The sequence below is a fragment of the Myotis brandtii genome, unplaced genomic scaffold (genome assembly GCF_000412655.1).
Source record: "Myotis brandtii unplaced genomic scaffold, ASM41265v1 scaffold181, whole genome shotgun sequence".
Classification (NCBI taxonomy): domain Eukaryota; kingdom Metazoa; phylum Chordata; class Mammalia; order Chiroptera; family Vespertilionidae; genus Myotis; species Myotis brandtii.
In genome coordinates, this window is record NW_005356712.1 from 4063397 (window position 1) to 4083922 (window position 20526).

Genomic DNA, 20526 nt, shown 5'->3' on the forward strand with positions numbered 1-20526 from the left:
GACCATAAAAGAAACAATGGCTTGATTAGCGTCCTAGCAAAGAAAACGCAAAATAAGTGGAAGCATTATAAAGATGTTTAGGAAGTAGTACTGTAGGACTTGGTACTAGGTTGAACTTGGGTGTTCAGGGAGAGCAAAATCTTAAACATGACACCCAGGTTTGTGACTTGTATACCTGGACAGACAGTGGTGTCATTCAAAGATAGGTAGGTGGACTGGAGGAAGACCAGGTTTGAGGAGCAAGTTCATAAATTGAGTTTTGGAAGTTTTGAGATAAAGATGTAGAGTAGACGCTTGGGACTTGATGGGCCTAGAGCTCAGGGGAAGAGAGTAGTGGGCCACGCAGATGATGACAGGGGCACAGGGGAGGAGGGAAGCTCCCTGAAGAGGAGAGCACAGAATGAGGGCAGGGCCTGGGGCAGGCTTTGGTGAAATCTTCCAAGTCACCACATTTCAAGAAAGAGAGTGGTCAACAAGCATTAAAGTGCAGCTGAGCTTTTAAGGTAAGGATCGCCTTGTACCCATCGTGAGAGCTGGTTCTGTAGAAGGGGGAGGGACAGAGGCCAGGCTGGCGGGGTTACATGAATGAAACAGGAACCCTGCTTCTGAACAACTCTCAGTCCTATAGGGACAAGGTTATATGAGCTTCTTAAATTGAACTCTGGAATAATAAAAGAATGTTCAGAGGACAGAGTTCAGTGGAGTAGGGAGTGGCAGGTGTTTTCTGAGCAGGCTAAGCAGGGAGACTTCTTAGAAGTGGAAACTCCTAAGGAAGTGTTCAAGTCATACTTATTTTTATGACTGCTTAGGTTTAAGCAGAGTGCCTTATACTTATCAGACCTTTAATTAATGTCTGTTGGATGAATTTATGAAGAAAGTGCAGTCTTTCCCCTGAAGAAATGTGGATGATTATCTTGGTAGTTCCTTTTAACTAGATAGTGGCCTTCAGACAGAAAAACAGTCTGTGTGGGAGGAACAGTAGTGCCATCTTTGCATATGAAGAATAGCACCTTTTTTTGTAGGGAAGGCGAGGGTTCCAAATTCAGATGCTTGGATGTAGCAGGCAGGTCATGTAAATGAATGATGCGGGGATCCAGATTTGCACAAAGCAATGCCCTGAATTGTGTCCTTCCACAGCACACTTTCTATTTTATATGCACAGAAATAGGGTTCACAAAGAACTGTGTCTGCTTTTAATCTGGTTCTCTAAGTCTCTCATTTTCCTGCTTTCGATAGAGTAAGAAGTACTTTACTGGGTGTTTTGTTTGTTTGTTTTTACTTCTAAGAAAAAAAAAGAAGCACAGGCTTGGAAATAAAGATGTGAACACTGCTTCAGTCTCAGGCAGGCAGCCAAGGAGGAACCGTGGAGAACTGTCTGAAGGGGCAGCTGGTCCTCGGCTCCAGCCCATGGGGGCTGTGCAGGAGTGTGGATCTCAGCTCGAGTTGCCAGGTCTCCCAATTTGTCAAGAGAAGCTGGAAATCCAGATTTGTATATGAAATTTCCTGGAGAGATTTACCCCCCCCCTCACCCCCCCCAAAAAAATAAAAAAAAACAAAAACAAAAACTATGGCCACCAATTTGCAAACTGTGTTTGATGTAAGGACATAATCTAAAGATGTCTTAAGAACCCTCAGCACTCTGTGTCTCGGATTTCTTTGGTAGGTAAACCTTAGATTTCCATCCATGCCCCTTCCTAATAGTAGAAAAGTAAGAGTAAGGAAAGGTCTTCAGGAACCCAGCTGTGCAGATTGAGAGCTGATCACCTTAAAATTATTTAGCTCATCCGGTTGTTTTGAGAATTTGATGAGCATTATGGCCCTTCTCTCCTGGGGAAAAATGCACATATGTTCATGCACGTATGCATGCACAGTTTTGCATAGAGTTTCAGAAGTTTTTCAAATTGCTGGTGAAGACCCCTCCTTTACCTGGATATCTCAAAAGGATCTTTACAACTTCCACAACTCAGTTTGGAAGGAAGAGTGTTTGTTCAGAAGCCATGAGTCCCCGCCCTTCCTCTGTGCACAGGTGGCTTCCAGTCGTATCACTGCTTCTGCTGTTCTCAGGCACCTCTCCTTGCAGGGAAGGCTTTCTTTCTCCATATGCATTTTGTGAAAATATTTTATAGTAAGAGCATTTTTTAAAGTTTTCAAAACCTTAAAGTTCCTTTTCCCCACTCATCATATAATCTAACCATTGATGTTTATAAATTAAACTTATGCAATAATTAAGAAATGTTTGCAGCTCTCTTTCCTGGTAAGCAACTTGGAAACAGGTTTATACGATTTAAAAAGCCAGGCCTATCCATCTTCCCACTCTTAAGCAGTTCTATAGTTAACCTCTTTACTTATATAGAGTAACCTATTTTCCATTGTATTCTTTCCAATAATAAATAATAAATTACTTTTTTCACTTGAGTAGAAGAATTTCTTTCCTTCTGTCTCCTGAGTCAAGTATTTGAGAGTCAACTAAAAATAGACTCTACCACTAATAATGTCTTTGTCATGGACTATAACTGAGGTCCAAAGTGATGTCTATAGTTAACCTCTTTACTTATATAGAGTAACCTATTTTCCATTGTATTCTTTCCAATAATAAATAATAAATTACTTTTTTCACTTGAGTAGAAGAATTTCTTTCCTTCTGTCTCCTGAGTCAAGTATTTGAGAGTCAACTAAAAATAGACTCTATCACTAATAATGTCTTTGTCATGGACTATAACTGAGGTCCAAAGTGATGGCCAGAAAGAGGAGAGTGCCAGTCTAGTCCTCCTTTATGATTTCCATTTATTTTCACTTACTGTCTGTTCCAGTGCTGGACATCAGCATGCTCTCCTCCCAGGATGTGGTCCGTATGCTGTTGTCCCTGCAGCCCTTTCTCCAAGATGCCATCCAGAAGAAGCGCACGGGCAGGACCTGGGAGAATATCCAGCACGTGCAGGGACCGCTCACGTGGCAGCAGTTCCACAAAATGGCAGGCCGGGGCACCTATGGTACAGTCTCCTCCCTGTCTGCGTGCCTTCTCAACTTTCTGTTTCCTGGAAAGCAGCTTTAGTCAAGTCCTTGATTCACTGACAAAATAGTCTTAAGTTTATATTTGTTTTCCTAAAGTCAGTATTGGAATTAAGCTTTCTAAACATTGGTGGCATAATCAGGGTCAATGAGGGAAATAATCCCTAAGTAGAGCATTTATTAGAGTCTCCTCTTCCTTGTCTTCGTGGCATTTTCATTTGGATGAACTTCTGAACTGGTTTTGTCAAGGTCCCGATTATGACACTTACCTCAGAGGAAGTGACGTAGTGCTGCTGCAAAATGACCTTCAACTTCTGCTCTGCCCTCCAATTGAACCATTAGAACATGTTCAGACTCATTTAATTAAGTTGTTCATCAGGGGCCATTTAATGAGAATATCATGTCAACCTACGGTGAAATCTCTGCTGCCAGAATTAAGACAAGGGCACCAGGAACTTCCAAATGGTTCAGCTGTGGGAATCAGACTCCCAGGCCCCTTCCTAAACTGCACTGTTGTTTTAGGTTCAGAAGAGTCTCCTGAGCCGTTGCCCATCCCCACCCTGCTGGTAGGCTATGACAAAGACTTCCTCACCATCTCGCCATTCTCCTTGCCGTTTTGGGAGAGGCTGTTGTTGGACCCATATGGGGGCCACCGTGATGTTGCCTATATTGTGGTGTGTCCAGAAAATGAGGCCTTGCTCGAAGGAGCCAAAACTTTCTTCAGGGACTTGAGCGCTGTATATGAGGTGAGGAAGACCTGGAAACTATTTCTTTGACATGAGTCCTCATATTGTTTCTGGTTATGACTAAATTTTAAAGAATAAATATCTTCAAAGTAGATCTTAAAGAAAATTTGCAATTAGTTGGAAGATGAAGGAAAAAATTAAGTTGGGAAGTTTTTCTAGGAATAAATTGCGTTTCCATCTTGCTTTATATTTCATTAGATTTAGAAGACTTTCCTTTACTAGCCTTACCACACATCTTAAATCCTGTTAGCTATTTTCCCCCATTGATGTGTTCAGGTTTGAAAGGATTGTTCACCAGGGGAAAGGGCAGTCAGAAGATGAGCTGTGCAAGAAGAAGGCGTGGCTACTCTTTTTGTGGGGAGGGTAGAACTGTATAAAAATGTTCAGCTTGAAAATTTCTAAATCAAAAGATACATTTAATGAATCATGCCCCTGTTATGTTTTGTTTAACACTACATTCATCTTAATACTGAAAATTTGATACACATTAAGAATGTAATCACCATCATAATGTAACAGCCAGGTAGATAATTTTATATATTTAGTACATAAATTCCTGTTACTTTTGAAAAATTAGAATCATGTCTGTCTTTGAAGAGAAAGTACCACATTTCTTCTGCCAAAGTACACACACACTAAGTTCTTTGTACTTTTTACTTCTGATATCATATTTGGCAAGATTAAATTAAATAAGTTTTTTTATTACATTTATTGGGGTGACATTGGTTAATGAGATTTTGTAAAGTGTTTAGAACTGTGACAGGCATATTATAAGTATTACAAATGTGGTTGTTAAATAAGATGCCAAGTTGAGTTTCAAAAATATTCCATAGCAGAACATCCACTTTCTATAAACATGAATACACATGAAGTAGTAGACGTATGTGTTGCTGCAAAGAAATGAGGCAATGCTACGTATTAGGTAATGGCATCAGTTAAGCCACTGACGGAAACCCTTGGATACAGTAGTTTCTAAACAGTGCCTGGCCCATGGATACAAAATAATATTAAGTCATACTTACCCTAACACAGAAAACTTGTCTAAGCAATTTCAAAGCCCAGCCATTCTCTTGAATGAAGCCTACACATAAGTTACAAAACATAAAAGGCTTGCCGGATCTTTTTAGATCTTAAGAACTTTCATTTGGCAGCAATACATACCTGCTTAAGATTTTGTAGGGCCTTGGTAAGCCTTCAGTTCATTAACTCTAGCAAGGGATAATAATATGGGCTCTCATGCTGGTGAGCAGGTAGTTAAGTAGTTTACTTTTGGCAGGTATATTAATTATCTGCCATTTAGTATCCTAGAAATTGACAACAGCATCTCATGCTAAAACAACTATTTACTTTATAAAAGTGATCAGCATTTCCGTGGCCTCTACTATTAGTGATCTCCAAATGTCTGTAACAATCTAACAGATGGCCCATGCATTTTAATGCTGTCTTATGGGAAAATGTTATGAGTGGGGATTCCTTAAGAGGTTTTAGTGGACAGATGTCTTGGTTAGCCTTAGTAGGCAGGAACCTGTTAGGAAGAGTCTCCTGAGCCGTTTATGAGAGAGGCTGTTGTTGGGCCCATATGGGGGCCACCATGATGTTGCCTATATTGTGACATGAGTGCCTTCTCAACTTTCTGTTTCCTGGAAAGCAGCTTTAGTCAAGTCCTTGATTCACTGACAAAATAGTCTTAAGTTTATATTTGTTTTCCTAAAGTCAGTATTGGAATTAAGCTTTCTAAACATTGGTGGCATAATCAGGGTCAATGAGGGAAATAATCCCTAAGTAGATCCATCTTCCTCTTAAGCAGTTCTATAGTTAACCTCTTTACTTATATAGAGTAACCTATTTTCCATTGTATTCTTTCCAATAATAAATAATAAATTACTTTTTTCACTTGAGTAGAAGAATTTCTTTGCAAGTGAAGAAATTCTACTTTTCTTCTATACCCTTCTCTAACCAGATGTCTTGGTTAGCCTTAGTAGGCAGGAACCTGTTAGTTCCTTTTTGACCCCTAGCAGTCAGTGCTCCGCAGTTTTTCCTCAGGCTGGAAGAATGAATGGGCTGGGCTGCAGAAACATTTCTTCAGAAGAAACACTTATTTTTCTGTAGAGCAGCTACTCCAGGTTTTGGAGAAATATACAGCAGTATTACCAGGGTACATAATAATTACCGAATAGGACCAGTTTATAATGTTGGTGTAGTTGCATGTGGTCACACTAAAAAGAAAAAGGAAAATGCCTCCATGTTTATGGTACAGAATGTGCCTCGCTAACACTATGTGCTGAACAAGGTGATGTGTTCTGTCGTAAGTAATGGTCTTGTTTGTGGTATCAGATGTGTAGGCTTGGGCAGCACAAGCCCATCTGCAAAGTGCTACGTGATGGGATCATGCGTGTGGGGAAGACCGTGGCACAGAAGCTGACCGACGAGCTTGTGAGTGAGTGGTTTAACCAGCCGTGGAGCAGCGAGGAGAATGACAATCATTCCAGACTCAAACTTTATGCGCAAGTTTGCCGCCATCACCTAGGTAAATGGGAATTTATTTGGAAAAGTAGAATTTGAGAGAGAAAATAGCAAATTGCACCCCCACACACACCTGTTAGGGTGCAACATTATATTTCTTTTGTCTAATGTTCCACTACTGTGTTTATTTAGATCTAATTTTTGCATTCTAGTTAAATGCTAACTTTCATGTGCATGTATGTTCTTTAAAAGCTATTTAAAGTTGCCTAAAGAAGTCATATCTAATTTACTCCAGAGTTCAAAAACTTAGCAGCATGACTTAAGATTAACTGCTTAATTTTAACCCAGATTCACAAGAAAATCTAAGAAGCTTGTAAAGCCCTCTATGCATAAGAGCATAATATACACCACGACGGCTGGTCTCCCATTTTTCAGTGATGGCCTATGGATTCAGTCTGAAAGGAAAATGTTATAAATGATTTTCTTTCTTTTCAAGCAAGGTTCTTTTCCAGTATTTATAATAAGTATTTCCATGTCCATTTCTGTGTTTGTGGGATATATAAGCATGTGTTCAAGTGTGGAGATGGCATTTTGGGTGTCGTAACCAGAATATTGCAGCCTGAAAGCATAGTTTTAAAAAAAGTGACCATTCTGAGTTTCTTTTGTCTAACACTGCAGAACCTCACTAATGTCGCTCTGCATATATTCTTTCAGCACCTTATTTAGCCACTCTGCAGCTCGATAGCAGCCTGTTGACGCCACCTAAGTACCAGACCCCACCAGCAGCAGCACAGGGACAAGCTACTCCTGGGAACACTGGGCCTTTACCTGCAAATGCAGGGTCAGCAGCTCCCTCCGCCGGCGGTGCATTTAATCCCACCTCCAATGGCAGTTCTGCGAACCCTGCAGCAAGTAGTTCCACGTCTGGTTCCACCGTGCCACCGGTCTCATCGTCTGCCTCTGCTCCCGTCGTTAGCCAGCTAGGCACTACCTCTTCGTCAGGATTCAGTGGTAGTGTTGGAGGGCAGAACCCCAGCACTGGGGCCAGTTCTGCTGATAGGACGCAAGGGAACATAGGCTGTGGTGGAGACCCTGAGCCTGGGCAGAGCTCCTCTCAGCCCTCACAGGACGGACAAGAAAGGTATGTTACTCATTGATTTAGGTGGGTGGCTTCATGTGGACTCTTATCTACTTGCCTTCTATACCCTTCTCTCCCCATCAACCTCGAGAGTCTCTAAATCCAGTAAAGGACTCTGATTTTCTTCTTCACAAGAGAAAATAACAGCTGTTAATCAGCAGCTTCAGTGTTAAGAAATATGAGACTTCTTGCCCTAGCCAGTTTGGCTCAGTGGATAGAGCATCAGCCTGCGAACTGAAAGATCCCAGGTTTGATTCTGGTCAAGGGCACATGCCCAGGTTGTGGACTCAATCCCCAGTCGGGGCCATGCAGGAGGCAGCCAATCAATGATTCTCTCATCATTGATGTTTCTCTCTCTCTCTCCCTCTTCCTTCCTCTCTGAAATCAATAAAAATATATATTTTTAAAAATATGAGACTTCTTATAAACTAACTTACCTATTTAATTTATTATTAAACTTACTAGAGGCCTGGCGCATGAAATTTGTGCACAGTCCCTAGGCCAGGCCTGCAATCAGGGTCGATCTTCCCCAGCTGCCGGCAGCTGGCTCCACCTCTCACCATCTGTGTCCGCCGCCATCCACCCCCAGTTCCCCGTTACCCATCGGGTGATCAGAGCCTGCCAACCTGGGGGGAGGGACTGAGAGGTTGGCTGGCAGGCCCCAATCAGGCAATTGGGGCCTACGGGCTGGGGGCAGCTCCTGCATTGAGCGTCTGCCCCCTGGTGGTCAGTGCACATCATAGAGACCGGTTGTTCCGCCACCCGGTCGATTTGCATATTACACTTTTATATATATATAGATTAGCTTAATAGTAAGCTATTACTATTAACATATTTGTTACTATATGAATATAATATATGGATAAAAGTAAGCTATTACTGTTAATATAATAGTATTATAAACCATCTTTGTAGAATACAGCTTCAGGAAAAAGATCTCCCATTTAGAGGCAGTTACTGTCATTTATATCTATCTTGGGTGCTAACTGGCTTGGTTTGCCTTTATTTCAGTAATATGATAAATGTTAATGTTACATTTCATCTGTAATCATTGCCCAACGAGTCAGTGTGCACTAGACTTGACTTTTTTTTTATATAATTAATGTTTACTTTTGCATCTCATAAGTGACTTTCTCTGCAGTGTTACAGAGAGGGAGAGAATAGGAATTCCCACGGAGCCTGACTCCGCAGACAGCCAGGCCTATCCTCCAGCTGTTGTCATTTACATGGTGGACCCCTTCACCTACACTGCAGAGGAAGACTCTACCTCTGGAAACTTTTGGCTGTTGAGTTTGATGCGCTGCTACACAGAGATGCTGGATAATTTACCTGAGCATATGAGAAATTCTTTCATTCTCCAGGTAAGTATTTGCAAGTTTATTTTTTTGCCTTTGTTGTTGTTTACTAGTATATGAAAGTAAATACAAGTTCATGATTTTTTAAATTATTGGAAGTACATTCAATTCAGCCTTCATTACCATTTTGGTGTATTTCTAGCCTTTTTTCTGTATGTTTGTTTACCCAGTTGAGATCACACTTAATATAACTTAATAGAGGCCCGGTGCACAAAATTTGTGCAGTTGGGGGGCGGCGGCGGGGGTCCCTCCGCCTGGCCTGCGCCTTCTTGCAGTCCAGGGGGCAGGGACTGACTGATGTCCAACTGACGGCTTCATGGGGAGCCGGCCTAAGCCGTCAGTCGGACATCCTTAGCGCTGCCGCAGAGGCAGGAGGGGCTCCCACCACCACCACTGCGCTCACCAGCTGTGAGCCCAGCTTCTGGCTGAGCTGCACTCCCCCTGTGGGAGCACACTGACCACCAGGGGGCAGCTCCTGCATTGAGCGACTGACCGGTCATTCCGCCGTTTGGTCGATTTGCATATTAGCCTTTTATTATATAGGATATTCTTTTTGTATTTAATGCTATTCATGAATACTTTTTCATGTTATTTAAAATTTTCACAGCAACATTTTTAATGACTGCATATCTTTTTTATCTAATCATGCCTGTACAGTTACTTAATTTGCTTCCACTTTTTTACTATTATAAATAAAGCCATAACAAACATCTTTATGTATAATATTTTTCTCACATTTCAGGTCATTTCTTAAAGTAGATTCCTAGCTATAGATTCTGATAAGCATTGTCAAATTCCTTTCCCAAAAAGTTCTACTTGCTTACACTTTTTTCATCATGAGTGAGCATGCCCATTTTCACCGCACCCTTGACAGCTTGACGGCATAATAATTGTTTTTAATTTTATAATATAATAGGTAGAAAACAATGCCTTAGTTGCTTGGGTTTTGTTTTACTGTTACTTTAAATAAAGTATCTTACAGAATTAAAAGGTCAAAATTAAAGTTACCAGAATAGGTTGTTAATAGTTTTTTATTGTTTTGACATTTGTTTCTCAAATGATTAGACAATAATTCCAAAGATGCTATGCACTCTATGTGTGTGTATATAAATGATAAATCTATTTTAAAAAGTTTTAAAATTGGGGACATAGAAACAGTACATTAATAATTTACCCCTAAAATAGGAGCAGGGTTATTTCTAAGTGACAGTGTAACTTGACCAACACAGTGGCACCTCTTCTTAAATTGCTGGTGTACATTTGGAATACAGGATTTTATCTCACTGAAAGGAATTAAGATTGAGTATATTATGTTTGGCATTCATATATTTTACAACTAAAATTCTCTTCCCCATTCAAGTTAAGAATTCCTGCCATTTTATTTTCAACTTTCTTATTAGCATGTTTGATCTCAGTTTCTAGTTTTATTTGTGTTTGTGTCTGTAGATTGTGCCTTGCCAGTCCATGCTGCAGACAATGAAGGATGAACAAGTTCTCTACATTCAATACTTGAAGTCCATGGCATTTTCAGTGTACTGCCAGTGCAGGCGACCTCTGCCTACACAGATCCACATTAAGTCCCTCACAGGGTTCGGGCCTGCCGCCAGCATTGAGATGACCCTCAAGAATCCGGAGGTGAGTAGTAGCAGGGCAGACCTTTGCAGAAAGCCAGGGGAGTCGGTAGCTGAATTTGTTCCTCCTTTATTTAAGAATGGTAGTTAAATCCTTAAGTCAAATAAAAGAGAGATTCCTCTGAACTCGTAAAGTTTTTTGAGAAAGAGGCAAGCAAACTCTTGCTATTTTTTGATCTAGGACCTAAGGCAACAATATGTTTATTACTTTTACTTATGTTTGCCTCTCCTATGTTTACCTTGTTCTTTATTTTTTGAACCTAATCTGTGTCTTCAGTCACTAACTTTCTACCTTCTCCAGTTCTCTCTTGATCAGCAGTTGTGTGGGTGTTTATTTCATAAGGGCCCCTCCTTTTCTGATGCACTGCTTTCTTCTCCTCTCCTCTCCTCTCAGGGCTTCTGTTACAAATGAATGCTTTTTCTCTCCATCTTAGTAACTACCTCCCACAGATACGCACCTCATGGGGATTCCAAAACACCAAAACCAAGCTGTTTTAAACAAAGTTGTGCACTTCTGTTGTTTTCCTAACCTCCTTTCACTGAAGGTAGATGCACAGGGCAAAGTTTAACATGTTCAAAGCCTTCAGAAGGTAGTTCCCACAAATGTATTGCATGGAAGATTACCTATTAGTGAAAGCCAACAAAACTGCTGATTTTAGTTGGCAATGAAAGAGTGTTTGTGTTTTGGGGGGTTTTTTGAAAACCCTATAAAATGCTTTCCCTTCAATAAGTAAAAACTTAGAAATGGAAAAATGATGGAACTCTAGATAATACTGCATTTATTGTAACTTGGTTCACGTCAGCTTGGTCCCAGGAGAGGAAGCTGCTTAGCTGACAACCTACATTCTTTCTGGCTTATATAAAATTTCTGTATTTGGCAGTTTTGTTCTTTTGAGTTTGAATCTTTATTTTTGTGAGCAGTTCATCTATTTTCTCTATTAGCTTTTCTAAAATTAAAAAAATCAGTTTTTCTTCTGTTTCTTATTTTGTCTCAGAAATTATGAGTTACTGCATTTCTTTATAAACTTAATTTTTTTACTTCTTGTGGTTATTCCACAGTTCAGATGCAGTCATTTCTTATGCTTTGATAAGAATTTATCACAACTTCAAATGGTAATTAATAGTATTCTGCATTTTCATAGAGGAGAGTAAAGGATATCCCAAGGCATGATGTAACATTTTTAAAGATTATAACTTTGTGGCAGAGCGCCATCAGGAGTTTATGAGATAAAGTGAGGCTTAGAAGAAAATAAGTGAAAAAATGTGCTTTTTTCCCTTTTGCTTTGAAACAGGAAGAGAGAAATAAATCACTTGAGTTTATTAAAAACAAAAGAAAACCAAACGTTATGAATAGTTACTGAGGTTTGTACATTTTTACTTGCATTGCAGTAATGATGAATTGCCAAATGCTGCCTCTCCCTCAGTCTGCAGCTAGAATACCGCCTTTCATTCATTAAACAAAGCCGAGTGTCTGCTGTGCGCCAGGCCCTGTACTAGGTGATGAGGATGCAGCGGGTGGGGAACCAAACCACCAGGCCCCTGCTTCTGGGAAGTCTAACTCTCCACAGTGGTACAGTCTCATGCAAGCACGTTTCCACATAAGGAAGACTGTATCTTAGTATTTATCATGCAAGTTTTAGAAGAAATCTTCCACTAGTATCACTTTTGTTTTTCATAGAACATCCAGCATCTTAAAAACAGAGTTTGGGAAGAATATGTTACCTAGTGACTTATCACAAGCTGTCTATTGCATCTCAGATATTTATTTTTCTTTTTTTATTGCACCTCATATATTTGACACTTAACCTGTTGTTTCACACAAAACTTTTCAGGCAGCCTTGACTGGACTCTTTTTTTTTTAATTATTGAAACATAATTCACATATAAAAATCACCTTTTAAAAATTACATAGTTCAATGATTTTTAGTTTATTCACGGAGTTTGCAGCTATCATCACTGCCTAACTTTAGAACATTTCATCAGTCCAGAAAGAAACTTTATACCTACTTGCAGTCACTCCTCATTTTGCCCTTCCTCCAGCTCCTGGCAACAACTAATCTACTTTCTGTCTCTATGGGTTGCCTGTTCTGGACATTTTATATAAATGGAATCATACAATATATCTTCTTTTATGTCTGGCTTTTTTCATTTAGCATAATATTTGAGGTTCATCCATGTCATAGCATAGATGATGTTTATTAAATATTGAAAAGTCGATTAAATTTTATCACAGTTTATCTAAAATGTTTGTCCTGGATAACAGCTATTGCTTTGATTTCTTAAATTACACACACACACAAGTATAATATACAAGCTGAAAAGTAATCCTAAGTGTACTGCTTGATGAATTTTACTAAGTAAACATACCATGTAACAAGCACCCCAAAAGCTCTCCCTTCTGATCCCTTCCTGTCAGTCCAGCAGTAATCACTACTCCGACTTATAACAACATAGTTTTGTCTATTTTTTGACTTTTATATAAATTGAATCATATAATTTATAACCTTTTGTGTCTGGCTTCTTTTATTCAGTGTTGAGATTCATCTTTTTTGTTGCTTTCAGTGGTAGTTTTTTTATTTCCTTTGCTGTTTAATATTCTGGTTGTGCGTCTATATCACAATGTATCATCCATCTTACTAGTACTGTTGATGGGTATTTAGGCCATTTTCTGTTTGCAGCTAACATGATTAACACTATTGTGAACAATACTTGGTGTTGTCTGTCTTTTTTATTTCAGACATTCTGGTGGGTGTGTGGTGGTGTCTCATTATGGTTTTAATTTCCACTTTTCTAATGACTAATGAAGTTGGGCCAGTTTACTTTCTAAAATAGTTATTTCTTTTAGTAAGGAAATACTGGTTTGGTTGGATGCCCTAGCTTCTATCATTAAACAGTCTTTTCGGTGCCTGTGTTATCATTGCTGTTTATATATATGGTGTTGGTGGGGGGCAGTCTGTTACCATTATTCCCTCTTGGTTTCATTCAGTGCTGCTCTGGGTTGTGTTGTAAACATGAAGTTGAGTGGCTTTGTGCTGATATTGATTTTGATTTTGATTTCAGCGGCCCAGCCCAATCCAGCTTTACTCCCCTCCTTTTATATTGGCCCCAATCAAAGACAAGCAGACAGAGGCCCCAAACAAAGACAAGCAGACAGAGCTGGGAGAGATACTTGGTGAAGCGAGCCAGAAATACAATGTGCTCTTTGTGGGCTATTGTTTGTCTCATGATCAGCGCTGGCTTTTGGCTTCCTGCACTGACCTCCATGGGGAGTTACTAGAAACCTGCATTGTAAATATTGCTTTACCAAACAGGTGAGCAACCTTGGTGTTTGTGGTGCATGTAAAGTGATGCTGTGCCTTTTTGAGATATAAGTCTTTCTCATTTCTCTTTCTAAATGCATTGGGTACTGTGTGGGTGGGTTCTTTGGAATCCTGTTGGTTTTGTCCGAGTGATAACTTTGATTCATTTGGGGACCGTTTCCCCATTTTTTTCTTGTTTAGATCACGGAAGAGTAAAGTGTCTGCACGTAAAATTGGACTGCAGAAGTTATGGGAATGGTGCATAGGTATTGTCCAAATGACATCTCTACCCTGGAGAGTTGTTATTGGGCGACTCGGGCGTCTTGGCCATGGGGAGCTTAAAGGTGAGAAATTCTTGAAGGCAATATGCACAAGAAACAATGGAAAAGGGCTGAGCTGATGCATTCATTGAGCTGAGGGAGAAAATTGTAGAATTGGTAATAAGAATAAAGCAGATTATATTTTCACATTCTTTTAAGTGTACAAGAAACCAGTGATTTTTAAACTTTTCATTGGCAACAAAACCATGTACTCAATCAAAGAAAATCTTAAATAGTGAACCCCACTGTATAAAACAGAGAATGTTTTATTAATATAAAAAGCATACTCAGTATATTAGAATTTCTAATGCTTTTTTTATATTGATTCAAAGAAAAGTACAAGTCAGTTTTCACACAGATTTTATGTCAGAGGTTACTAATGATAGAAGAAGTCATATATAAGAACAGCCTTCAGTTTTTTTTGTTCTTTGTTTTAGTGGTTGACAGAGACAAGTTTTGTATTTCTAGATTTTGCTTTGGCAGCACAATAGCAAGATAACCCTGATTTAAAAGGACCAGTGGTTGTAAATTGGAACGGTCTTTATTCACCTTGCCACTTTCTGATATTCTTCGGTCTGGAAGCTGAATTCCCAGATATATATACCAACTGCTTATCATTTCTTGCAAATACAACCATCACAAAGCACTGAAAGTAACTAACGTAACACAGTTGACCACTAGCAGCTGTCTTGCCAAACCTTAAGCCCAGCTCATTTACTAACCTAATGCAGCTACTTGTACAATTTTAAAAGCCTAGCTTTCTTTCAGAAGTCTTATTAATTAATGACACATCTATAAAAAGTTCAATATATGCATAGAGATGGGAGAGGTTTCTTTCTAAGGTCAGCACAAAAGCAAAAACAGGTGGTTTTGTGCTTGCATGTGTATTAGAGCAGAAAAGCAAACTTTCTTTATAAAGGGCCAGATAGTTAATATTTTTTATTTTACAAGCTAGCTGGTCACTGTTACAACTACTAAACTCTGCCATTGTAACTTCAGAGCAGCCATAGACAACACCTTAGTAAATAGGCGAGGCTGTGTTCCAATAAAACTATTTACAAAAACTTGGCGGGCAGGAATTGGCATTGGGACCATGGTTTGTTGACGCTTGTATTAGGGTGCACATGTTATTTATTTTTTACATGAAACATATTTTATTTCAGGGATTCCACAAATAAGTGATACAGATATAACTTGCATTGTAGCAAGTGCCTGAGTGAGTTATTAGGGTGTTACAGCAATTATACAAATATATAATATGTATTAAATAAGTGTTCTCTTAGAAACCCATTGTACATACATTATTTTAGTAATAAATTATATTGTAGACTAATAGAAGATAGTATGTACCCTTTTCATTTTTTAAAGACTATTGTACTTATAATGAATCTGATATCAGTAGCCTGGAGGCCTATTACATTAGGGGGTTCATCATTTTATTTCTGTCAGATTTCCTATCTCCTCTTCTAGTATGCCTTTTAGTCAATCTTATTTCTTAAAGGTTTTGAGCTACTCTTAACCCTTGGGGAAAGTTAGAATATAATAGAGAAGAAGAAGAGGGGATCAAAACGTAGCCTCATCACTTAGTGTTTTGCAAAATTATTAGGCCATTGCCCTCCCTGTATGATTTATTAGAAAGGCACACTCCTCTTGTCTCTGAGAGGGGAAATGTGTAAGTGTGACCGAGAGAAAATGCGCTTTCAAGGAATGAAAACACAGAGAAGAGCCTAGCACACAGGAAATCAGTTTACTGACCCATGGCTTCTTCCTTCAGGGATCGGAGGTCTGCACACATTGCTTCTATGGGATAGTATCGGACAGGAGCCTGTAGATTTCAGTCAGCTTGGTGAATTTCTGTTCTTTATCACCAGAGTGTTTGTGATAGAAATACTTATACCACCTTTTTCTTCTTACTTGATTTTTAAATACAAAACTTAATCTGTTTTATTTTTCTGTGGTTTTAAAAAATACTGCTTTGTGTTCCTGGCCACTTTTATTTCAGCCACTTCAGTTTGAGGTTCATTAGGAATATGAAATAGGAAATTTTTTTCCTTTCACCTTCTCTTTCAGGAGAGAACTGCTTGTTTGAAAACATATAGAGCTAGAGAAGCCTGCAGGAGTGGCATTTCATCAGTGACATGGTGGCAGGAGTGTGACCACGTCTTTTCATTTCCCAGAGTTAACATAACCCTAACAGCTCTCTGAGACGATATAATGCCATTTGTTTGGGGGCAGTACACAGATATTAGAAAGAAAATTTATGCCAACTTTTAATCTGCCTAATTATTGCAGCTTCATTTGGAGCACTTCACTCACACCCATTGTTTGTTAGTGCTTTGGGGCTTTCTAAGAAAGGCTCCCCCTCGCTTCTGCTGCTGCTTGCCTTTCGTGGAAACAACCAGTCTACGGCAAGCAGTAAACAAAACAGGTTTTCCCAATGGTACTCACCTCTGAAGAAAGTGCTGATAGGGGCTGTGAAAGAACCAGACCTGGGGAAGGAGGAGGAGGGATAGAACAGACTGGTGGCCTCACCAGAGAGCATCTGAAGTGTATAAATCTCCTAGTACCTGGGTCTGTCCTGGATGCTCACAGGCCATTTCAGACATGGCTGCAGTCTACAGAATAGTAGACCTTTATTTCTTTGTTAATGAAGTGTAATAAAGGTCAAGTAACGTGTTCTTTATAGCAAGGAGAGGAACCTGTGGGAAGCCACATTCCCAGTAGGGCCCAATCCTGGAAACACTGGTAAAACAGTCAAACCTCACAGCAACATGAATTTGTAAAGACTGCGTATAACTGTGATACTTGGTTTCAGATTGGAGTATCCTCCTTGGAGAATGTTCACTGCAGACAATCAGTAAACGGCTCAAGGACATGTGCCGGATGTGTGGAATCTCTGCCACAGACTCTCCTTCTATCCTTAGTGCCTGCCTGGTTGCCATGGAGCCCCAGGGGTCCTTTGTAGTGATGCCAGGTAAATCTCTTGTCGGTTTCATTAATGAGGCATCACATCAGTTCGTTCATTCAAACTTAAGTTCATAGACAAGTGTAGAATGTATCTGTATTTTTTTATTTTTATAAGAAAAATTGTACTTAGGGTTCAAAAATGGAAACCATTTGGTCTCTTCCAAGGGACATAGTTTGTGATTTTCTTATCTTTATTGACCACACCTTGGAGAGAGCCTACACTCTGGCTATGACTGTGAGGTCTTAGAGTCATGGCTGATAACTATTGCCTGCCCCCAGTTTGTTGTTAGATTATCAGGATCACCCTCCAAAAATGATTAACGGACACCAGCAAGATACATATTTGAATATCCTTTTGAAGATAGATGTTTGACAGAATCTCTAAGCAGCCTTGAGAGAACATATTTAGAGTCTCTCTTACATAGTTGAGGATGAATGGTGCACATACGGGTGAAACATTTAGTTTAGTGCCTGGACCACAGTAAATTCTCAACAAGTACCAGTACATGGATAGCCAAAACATTGTGGCCACAGAGTGGTTTTTTTTAAATATATTTTTATTGATTTCAGAGAGGAAGGGAGATGAAGAGAGAGAGAAACATCAATGATGAGAATAATTGATCAGCTGCCTCCTGCACGCCCCCTTGTGGGGATCGTGCCTACAACCCGGGCATGTACCCTGACCGGAAATCGAACCAATGACCTCCTGGTTCATAGGTCAACGCTCAACCACTGAGCCACGATGGCCAGGCTAGAGTGTGGTGTTTTTTATTTACAAATTAGCAACTACACTATTATAATTTTATGACAAAGCAATTTTATACTTTTAAGACTGTTTTTACCACCCAGATATTTTTTTCATCAAATGGGAGACCCTGTCCACTCGCTCCCTGTAAAGGTAAATAGGATTGGGTGTGAGACAGGTGGCCTGCAGGGGCCTGCTCGGTAGACCTTAGATTGATTGTTGCCTGCACTTGAGCAGATTACAAAACTTTCTTTGTGCTCTGTCCTCATCACAAAATGGGGATAATAGTTCTTATCTTGAGGTGGCCATGATGATTGAATGAGGTGACACGAATAAATAATGTAGCACAGAATCTGGGATGTAGTAAGCATTTAATAAGTGTTAGTTATAACAGTTATTAGTTGAATGGTACCATTTCTACAGAATTGTATCATTTAGGAGAATAGTACTTTACAATTTGTGAGCACCCACAGAAGGAAGGGACGTGGGAGATTTATTTTTAGAAATACTTCTTATATAAGTAATTAAAACCTATTTGGTAGACTCAGTCCAATTTTATCTTAACCTTTCCAATATGAAATGAGGCTTGAGTTATTGTAGCTGTATGCTCCGAGTCAGTTTCTTATAGATATTTAAACACTTGGGCTCAACTTTGAATGTGTATTCATCATGGCAGTTGTGTCAGACTCCTATCTTTCCAGCTCAGATCCTCTTAAACACGTCATTTCTGGAGTTGTTCACTCCTGCACAAAAGGAATTGATACTTTTTTTTTTAAAGATGCTGTCACAATGGGCTCTGTTTTTGGCCGAAGTACTGCACTAAACATGCAGTCATCTCAGCTTAACACCCCTCAAGATGCTTCTTGTACACACATCTTGGTATTCCCAACATCTTCAACCATCCAAGTGGCTCCAGCCAACTATCCCAATGAAGATGGGTTTAGCCCCAACAATGGTGAGTGGGGACCATGTTTACCTAGAACTCAGCTTCTTCCACAAGAGACAGAGCTAGGGTGTGGAGTCAAGGGGCCGCTGCAGGCTGTTCAGTGTTGTGATAACACATGAAGTATGAAGAGGGGCTTATGAAGGTTGGAGAATCAGTTTGGTTTTGAAGATTTAATTTGTCTGCTCTGTTACCAATACCAAATAAATACTTTCCTCTTTTGGGAAATTCACTTTCTCTTGTTTTTCATGAAAGACAGAAAGTAGTATCTGTTTGGTAGTGTACTGTATGTGGGTGTTACTCTTTCAATAAATATTTCTTGATCTGATGTGAAAGTATGAAGACTACTAGGCAATATGATGATAGCAACTGCCTTTAGCTAATCACTGGGAGGAGAATTTGTTCAAAAACAACTTTTTACTTGATTATTCTTAATAAGGTTTTTTTGATTGAATATATTAAGGCATTCATTAAGAAATGGTTATTTATAACTATAAATGCTCAATATTATGCAGCTATTTGCATTTTTTAAAGAATTTTTAACAGCTGCCAGCATTTACTCCTATTAAAGGGGGAAGGTAAAAAGATACCACACTATATGTATGTACACTATATACATATATAGTGTGAGCACAATGTAATAACAAAGAGGAGAAAAAGAATCAGAACCAGTGTTCATGGTGATTGGGTTATGGGTGATGGTTTTCCTCTTTTGTACTTTTCTTTCCAAATTTTCTGCAGTGAGAGTATCTTACTTTTATAACATGGGAGAGAATTTCTTAATGAAAACGTGGTGCTTTGATCTGCTTGTGGAATAGGCCTCCAGTTTCAGGGCGAGTTCACACCTATTAACATGCATTCATCAGCTTCCAGGATTTAGAGGCTAATTGGCTGCATAGATGGAGTCTGTTGTTTTCTTAGATGGTGTCAATGTTAACTTTGTTTAATAATTAAATTGCTTCTTTAGTTGTTTTGCCATCTTTTTATGTACCTTTGGAGTCTGTACAGAATGTGGAGTTTTATTTTATGTTCTTTATTTCTTCATTCTGTTAATACTTCACATTAGGATATCTCTGGAGAGGGTGCAAAGTGAAAGAATAATTTGCAGCACCTTGAACTCAGTACGCACACATTAAATCTTACTAATTTGTTAACAGCACCTGCCTGTAATAATCATAGCTCCCCAAAAAGAGTGTATTGGTTAAGTTGGGTATGTGGATAATTTTTTAAATTTTTGTGTGTTTTTTTTCTCTCTTCCCTCTAGACATGTTTGACCTTCCATTCCCAGATGATATGGACAATGACATTGGCATATTAATGACTGGGAACCTCCCCTCCCCCAACTCCTCCCCGGTCCCTTCCCCCGGCTCTCCTTCTGGAATCGGTGTGGGCTCTCACTTCCAGCACAGCCGGGTAAGGATGGTGTGAAGGGGGCTGTGCGAAACCATCTCAGTCTTCAGCAAAACAGTCCAGAGGCGGGGCCATCTTTTTACTCCGTGCACCTTTCTTCTCGTTGGTCTGGGTCCTTGGAACAAGAAAAATAAGTGTGGGGAAGTATATTATTCCTGATAAATACGTTTTTTCAGAAGAATAGTCTTATTAATGCTGGAAGGGTTGTGTGCAATCACTGTTTTCTTAACAAAAGTTAGTTTGGGTAACTTGCTGCTTCCCGGTTATTTTTTAATTTTTGCCCAGAGAGTGATTTTCCAGAGGCCAGGTCGACAGTCCTACTTATTTAAAAGCAAAGTAACTGTGTTAACTGAAGGACACATCCTTGATGGGTGATTATTCTGAAAGGAGCCTGCCGGTTGTGTTCCGTGCTGTGGTGCCTCACGGCATGTGGTCCCCATCTCCTCTGCAGCCAGCTCACAGGAAAGCCACAGGAGGCTGACTTTGGAGAAGTGTTTAGG

At 39.6% G+C, this 20526-nt stretch overlaps 1 protein-coding gene across 5 annotated transcripts in view; it reads left to right on the forward strand.

Annotated features, from left to right (window-relative positions):
* MED13L (mediator complex subunit 13-like) overlaps window positions 1–20526 on the forward strand; it is a 269139-nt gene that overhangs the window by 240597 nt on the left and 8016 nt on the right. For all 5 annotated transcript variants that reach the window (XM_014537703.1, XM_014537702.1, XM_014537704.1 and 2 more), the window contains 11 exons: window positions 2811–2990; window positions 3532–3755; window positions 6090–6282; window positions 6933–7359; window positions 8498–8717; window positions 10158–10346; window positions 13403–13653; window positions 13843–13985; window positions 16777–16935; window positions 18452–18628; window positions 19881–20029. In XM_014537703.1, coding sequence (XP_014393189.1) covers window positions 2811–2990; window positions 3532–3755; window positions 6090–6282; window positions 6933–7359; window positions 8498–8717; window positions 10158–10346; window positions 13403–13653; window positions 13843–13985; window positions 16777–16935; window positions 18452–18628; window positions 19881–20029 — 2312 coding nt within the window. The remainder of the gene's footprint in view (window positions 1–2810; window positions 2991–3531; window positions 3756–6089; window positions 6283–6932; window positions 7360–8497; window positions 8718–10157; window positions 10347–13402; window positions 13654–13842; window positions 13986–16776; window positions 16936–18451; window positions 18629–19880; window positions 20030–20526) is intronic.